This window comes from Rutidosis leptorrhynchoides, chromosome 2 (assembly GCF_046630445.1).
Source record: "Rutidosis leptorrhynchoides isolate AG116_Rl617_1_P2 chromosome 2, CSIRO_AGI_Rlap_v1, whole genome shotgun sequence".
Taxonomy (NCBI): domain Eukaryota; kingdom Viridiplantae; phylum Streptophyta; class Magnoliopsida; order Asterales; family Asteraceae; genus Rutidosis; species Rutidosis leptorrhynchoides.
The window spans coordinates 447,763,285-447,770,546 of NC_092334.1; the positions used below are offsets into that span (position 1 = coordinate 447,763,285).

At 39.1% G+C, this 7,262-nt stretch overlaps 1 protein-coding gene across 1 annotated transcript; it reads right to left on the reverse strand.

The window, feature by feature from the left end:
* Nucleotides 1-1,179: 1,179 nt before the first annotated feature.
* LOC139889272 (putative RING-H2 finger protein ATL61) lies at nt 1,180-1,575 on the reverse strand. The gene has a single exon (XM_071872232.1). The coding sequence runs from the start codon at nt 1,573-1,575 to the stop codon at nt 1,180-1,182; it is 396 nt and encodes a 131-aa protein (XP_071728333.1).
* Between the last annotated feature and the right edge of the window lie 5,687 nt (nt 1,576-7,262).

Below are 7,262 nucleotides of genomic sequence, written 5' to 3' on the forward strand. Positions count from 1 at the left end.
GTATAATTGGTGTTAACATCGATCTTGACTTCGGCCTTCTTGAAACTGGATCGTTTGCGCTAGCAATTTAGTCGCAACATTCACATTACAGGTACTTCGCCCTACACATTTTGTATATTGAATTTACATATGGTATCTTTTTTGTTTTTCGTTATTTCTGGGAATCTATTGTAATATGTATGTTATATAGGTCCCATCGAGTGTAATTGTTTCCTAGATAATTGGTGTTTACATGGACTCTGACTTCGGTCTTCTTGAAGAGGGCGCTATTCCAAGACTAAAAAAGGGGAGTTGATCTAAATGGAACTACTAATGCATAACACCACCATATTAGGCTTGCTTCCACCTTCTATGTAATAGCACTTTTGTTAACTACATAGACATTTTCATATATGTTGTGTAATACTCATTTTTCATTACAAATAAGAACCAACGTCTAACCAAATATAAGCGCCGCAACGCGCGATCGGTTACTTTTCTAGTTATTATCTAATACATGAACCTTAAATTATTTACCTATAATACTAAAAGAGCTCCATATTTTAATCGTTTCAACTAATCTAAAACGACACCAAACAAAAAAACAAATCAGCCCCTTCAAAAACTATCAAACATACACATCCACCCCCAAAAAAGAGATACAACATGTAACATTATTGTTTACTAAAAAACTAAAACAAACTCCACCCAAATTTTTAACGACCCGTATCTTCTCGCTCGCCACGAGTTAAATTTCTCCGACGTCACCGTTCAACTCGAAATAATTTTACGAACATAACGCAACTAACTATACGCAAAACAGACGTTTTTTTAAAAAAATGTTAAATATAACAGGTTATCTTTCATACATATATGCACGCATGATAAACAACTCAATCTAACCACATCATATCGATGGTTCCGTCCCCTTTTTTACGCAATATTCCCAGCGTTAAAAACGTGGCGGCCATTAGGTATACTAGGTATTAACCACGTGTATCCAAACACGCCCGTAACAAAGTGGTTTTAATGCTGTAACGCTACGTTAAATATGAATACGCAAGCCGAAAGATGCTGCCGCATCGCGCGGGCCAGTTCGTACTAGTTAACACCAAACTATCAATTTATGCATAAAGAAATTAAGGAATGATAACAAGAACCATCACAGATTAATAAAATGAAAACCTTCAAATTTTTATCTCAACTTTTACTTCTTCCCACATTAACAAAAGTTCTACAAATCGGACAAACACGAGTCTTGATCAACCATGAATCTATGCACTCACCATGAAAACTATGATTACAATCTGGCAAAAGCTTGCACCTTTCTCCTATTTTTAACCTCTTTAAACACACCACACACTTAATTATCCTCATTTCAAACGATTTATTACGTTCTTCCAAGTTGAAATCGTAAGTTGGAAGTTTCTTGATATCTTCTCGTGTCATGCTCCCGTTTCTGCTTATCGCCACGTCATCATTTTCTTGCAGCAAAATTCTTCCACTAATGATTCCAAATGTCCTCCCAATTATACATACATGAATTAGTACAAAAGGAGCAATTCCCATAGCTAGTAATACCACTGAGTAGCCCATAATTGCAATAAACATGTTTCTGAATCTTCTTTCCAAAATAATACAAATTCTTGGTAATTAGAACCTCATTTGAACAAGAATTGTGCCTTTTAATAAATTGTCAAAGAAGTACTTCACAAGTTTGGTGGTGGATCATAATAATAGGTGTTGTTTAGTAGCTGAATATAGAAGTCTTCATAGACCAACTTTATCATCTCTAAAAGTAAATACTCCATAATCAGGATGCAAACGCAATGATTAAACTTTATAAAGGTCAAGCGAGTAACCTATTTCTTAAGTTAGCTTTCTTTAGCCTTTCAAAAAAAAAAAAAAAAAAAAAAAAAAAAAAAAAGTTAGCTTTCTTTAATTTAACATGTTTAACCCCTTTATAAGTTATAATAAGTATAATATATAATATATAATATATTATAAGTCAAATAACAATCTCAAGATAGTCCAATACTTGGGGTCAAAGTTTATTGCGAGAAGTCACATGTTCAAATCTTGTGGTAGTGAGGAAAAGTTTAGGAAACGGTGACGCACCATGTCCGAATAAGCCGCATACATCAAAGTTAAAAAATATTCGGTCTACCAAGCAGAGACGAAGCCAAAATTTGTTGGAGTGCGAATCGAGTTAAACAAGAAAATGAAGAATTCGTTGTAGCTATAAGGTGCGCCACGTCTAGCCTTGGCGCGACGCGGCCTAGTACATGGACGAGGTTCAAGGTTGAAGAAAAAGGTTGTTTTCGATTTTGCCTCGGAGGCGCGGCGCGGCCCATTCTGGGCGCGGCGCGGCTTCGACCCGACGAGGAAGTTTCCAAAAGCGTGTTTTCTTGTGCCCAAAGCTATTTCCTTGTTGAGTTTTGCCTATTTAAGCATCTTATTGTAACCCATACATGTATCCACGAAATCTATCAATAAAAGAACTCTCTTTGGTGGCCGGGGATTAAAGTAATCATTCGTGATTACATATAACCTCGTTAAATTCTCTTGTCTTTATCGTTTTTGCTAGTTTCTTCATATATATCAATTATTTTCGTTTATTGTAAGTGGGTTTGGTAACCTAGGGTTATCAAGTCTTGTTAGGGCTCACGTACTTCATTCCTAACAAGTGGTATCAGAGCTTCAGTTCGGTTTCACGAGAACAATGGCGGAAAAGAGTGATGTGAAGATTGATAAGTTTGATGGGAATGATTTTAGCTTTTGAAAGATGCAAATCGAAGATATGCTCTATTAAAAGAAGCTTTACCAACCGTTGAAGGGTGTTAAACAGAAAGAGATGACTCATGGCGAGTGGGAGTTGTTGGATAGGCAAGCCCTAGGGGTTGTTCGACTTTCTATGGCCAAGAACGTTGCTTACAACATCGTGGGTGAATCCACAATGGCGGGTGTACTTGTGGCTTTATCTAACATGTATGATGGAGGGTTTGAATAAAGTTTTCTTGATTCGGCAATTGGTGAACGCTAGGATGATGGAGGGTTCCTCAGCGGTGGATCATGTTAACGAATTTAATTCGATTTTAACTCGTTTGAAGTCGGTGAATATTAAATTCGATGATGAGCTTGAGGCGTTGTTTTTGCTATCTTCATTGCCCGAGAGTTGGGCCGGTACGGTTACGGTGGTTATGGTTCATCCGGAACTACTAAGTTAACTTTTGAAGGAATTCGGGATTTGATTCTTAGCGAAGGTATTCGTAGAAAAGATTCAAATGGAAGTTCGGGTTCGGTTCTAAGTGTTGGTCGGGGAAGAGCTAGGTCAAGAAGTCCGTCAAGGAGCAAGAACGTGGTGTGTTGAAATTGTCAACAAGTTGGTCACAAGTCAAAGTACCCGAGTCTTAAGTCGGGTGGGAGCGTATCGACTGTGGTGATTGAAGATGCGTTGATGTGCCAAAAAGTGGTTCTTGACGAATCTTGGGTTTTAGATTCGGGTGCCTCGTATCATGTTACCCCATTCATGAACGAGATGGTGAACTTCAAGGAATACTCCGGTAAGGTTCGAGTTGCGAATGGGAGTACACTTGAAATTAAGGGTATTGGTGATCTCGTGGTTAGACACTTGAATTATGCTTGGATCTTGAGGAATGTGTGGTTCGTTCCAAAGCTCAAGAGTCGGTTGATTTCGGTTGGGCAATTGGATGACGATAATTGTCATGTCCTATTTGGAGATCAAAAGTGGGTAGTGTTTAAGGGAGATTATGTGGTTGCTCGTGGGTTTAAAAGGGGAACCATGTATATGGTTGAAGTTCCTAAGGAGGAATGACTAGGTGATTTTGTGGATGTTAAAAGTCCTAGCATGCTAATGCTTTTCGAAATTATTGAGGGAACTTGTTTGAGTGGGAGCTCAAAGGAAGTTGAAGCTAGTGAAAATTCGGGTCGAATTGGGTACACTAGAGCTTTCGGTACTTCGGATAGATCTTCTCCAATGGCAACTTTGTTGTGGTCGACCGAGGAAGATGAACAAGAGGTTTTCTTAAGAGTCATGGTTGATGATACATCCGTACAATGGGAGTTGGCTCGGGAAGGAAAATCGGGTTTGTCAAAAGACGTGCGCACGTATGTGGTCGGTGTTCCAATGGTGTAAGAAAAGGCGGTTATGTGGAAGATCAAGGGTGTGATTGCACTCTCACACGGATGCCTTGATGGTGTTATCCACATGTTTGATCTACCGGCGGGTTTATTTTTTGTTGGAAAGTGTAACGACCCAACTTCGTTTTACCAAAAACCCGACTTAGATTTTTTTTTTTTTTTAAACAGACCATCTGGACGCCGTCCAGACCTCTGGACGGCGTCCAGTAACAAAGGACAGGACAGCGTCCAACACTCAGGACGGTGTCCAGTAACACTAAAATGTTCTGTGACTGAACTTACCCAACCTACGTTATACTGGACGGCGTCCAACCAAATCTGGACGGCGTCCAGCAGACCTGATCACCCCCATTTCATTTCAAAATACATTAAACACTTCGAATCAATACCAAAACGATTTGTAACAACCCAATCAAGTTTTACATCGACAAAACGTTAAATAAAAGTGTTTACACCACAAATACGGGTTAAGACTCAATAACCCAACCCAATACCAAGAGCATAATCCCGGGGACTACCAAATCCCCCATCCGCGTCCAAATATCCAAAAGCTACCCCATCGAGCCCAAGCACTCCTACGTGTCTAGTCTAACAACTAGCTAGCTTCATAACACAATACCTGTAAAAAGGTAAACAACGAGAGGGGTAAGCATACAGCTTAGTGAATGCAATAATTACACATATACATATATAATCTACTTACTTGCAATCACTTACACAATTATCGCATATACGCTAGCAATATAATTAGCATACCATCGCAAGGTATAACGCTAAATCTCCAATACGCAAGCTAGTACAAACAATAGCATATAACTCGAACAATATAATATGCTACACTACAACACATAACCATGGTTAACCAAAACACAAAGGGAACGATTCTCGCGAATGAACCGTTAGCCACGCAGATGCCACTAGTATACATCACTAGTCCCTTGGGTGGTATCGACGCCCGAACTTTAAACCCACCCGTCACGTGAAATGTGGTATCGACGCCCAAACTTTAAACCCACACTTCACGCCCGCACACATACATATGATATGGTATCGAACGCCCGAACTTTAACCCATATCACATGCCACACATGAAGATGAGGTATCGAACGCATGAACTTTAAACCCTCATCCCATGCCAATACGTTATGGTATCGCATACCCGAACTTAAAACCCACATCGCATTTCGCACAAGTAAATACATTACATACGCACATGTATAATTATTCCACTCACCTTGGAATGCCCGCACAAGTCATGTACAACATGATCTCCGTCCTCAAATCCGAGCAAGTAACCACCTATATCACACATAGGTACAATATACACATAAATAGCCATTCTCTAAAAGAGGACCCGACACAAACATCCCTTAATCGAGGGATTACACCTTGCTCACCAAAACCCGCCCATTTAACACCTAATGGACACAAACCAACTACCACTTCGGGTGGTAATTTAAACCCACTCAACAAAGTACAATTTAACCAAATTATACTTGACACCAATTAGACCAACCTAGGTCTTAACACTAAGTTACTATTTAGGTAGCAATCATTTCAAACGTCATGTACACCAAAACTCCAATACGTGCAACATTGATCCATATTGCTTTTGACCACGTTTGACTTATGTTAAAATATCATTTTAACCCAAAATTACTTCTCGCGAGTAATTACATCCAAAAACATAATTTAACAAAAGCATTTAACACCCATTTAATCCAAATTAGTGTCATCATCAATTTTGACCCAATCAAAGTCAACCCATTTTGACATAAGTCCCAAAAACTCCCAAAATCACTAACGGCTAGTGAATTTATTTCTAAAACACCATTTAACACTTGGATTAAGCATTTACATACTTGATTCGTCAAAACTTGACTCAAAACTTAGTTCGAAAACAATTCGAGGTTAGCACCCATTTTGACGATCTGCCATGTTCATATGAACATCTAAATCACCAACACACTTACAACCTAGTGATTAACACCCAAATCCATGACAAATCTAGTCAATTTCATCATCAAACCCTAAACCCACAATAATCGGGTTTACATACACAATACATACAACAAAACCCCCAATTTCATGAGAAATGGGGTTTATAACCCATCACTAGCTCAAACCCTAACCTTCTATCAAAATCAAAGTAAAGAAAATCGGAGTTAGGACTTACCACCACTACCAAAACGTAGCTAAGAACGCAAGGAACAACTTTAACACTCGAACCTTCACCTGATTCAAGCTTCTTCTTCTCCAATCGAAGCTTTCTCTCTCTAAAACTCACCCTCTCTCTCTAAATAAGATGGGAGTGTTTTGTGTGGGTGAGAATGAGCTCCAATTGAGTTCTAGATAAGTTTTTATGATCCCAAACTGACCCCAAAGTGAAAAGACTCAAATACCCTCATTTTAAAACTTTAAAATTTCGCAGCTGGCCTGTCAGGCCATTTGGACGGCGTCCAAATGCACTAGGACTGAAATAACATTTTGTTTTGGTCGTAACTTTCAAACCGTAACTCCGTTTTCGATGAATCAAATATCGTTGAAAACTTAATGAAGTTTACTATCCAATGGTAAGGTTTTAGAACATCAACTCAAACTTTATTTGGGGTCCAAATATACGCTTACGTGCCTCGTAATTTGAATGACGTCTAAAATAACGCGTAACTGAAAACGGGATGTTACAACTCTCCCCCATTTAGCCTGGATCACGTCCCTGTGATCTCCGTCACTTAACAAACCGGACCCACACTCAAAGGTCCTCTGACATACCTCCAAACGTTTCCACAAAATTTTCATTAAATTCGGATATTTCACCACACGCTAATAATCACTAGTGCACATTACCGCAACAAACGGTATCTCATACACTCAACGTCCGAATGCACACTTAGGAAAAAATACGGAAAACACCATTATCCCTTCAAGTAATCTCGGCTACAACTCGCAACAAGCTACATCCATAACTATATCACCCAAACATGATCTACTAAATCCACCACGTCGTGAACCATGTCTTACATTAATCCCAATCGAGAAGGATTCATGCTTCCTTAAAACTCCGTACTCCATCGGTTCATAAACGTACTACTCAACCGGTCATTCGTGAACATTCTCTGGAC

Bases quoted from the DNA above. Each gene is read 5' to 3' on its own strand.
- LOC139889272 (XM_071872232.1), bottom strand. From the start codon at position 1,575: ATGGGCTACTCAGTGGTATTACTAGCTATGGGAATTGCTCCTTTTGTA.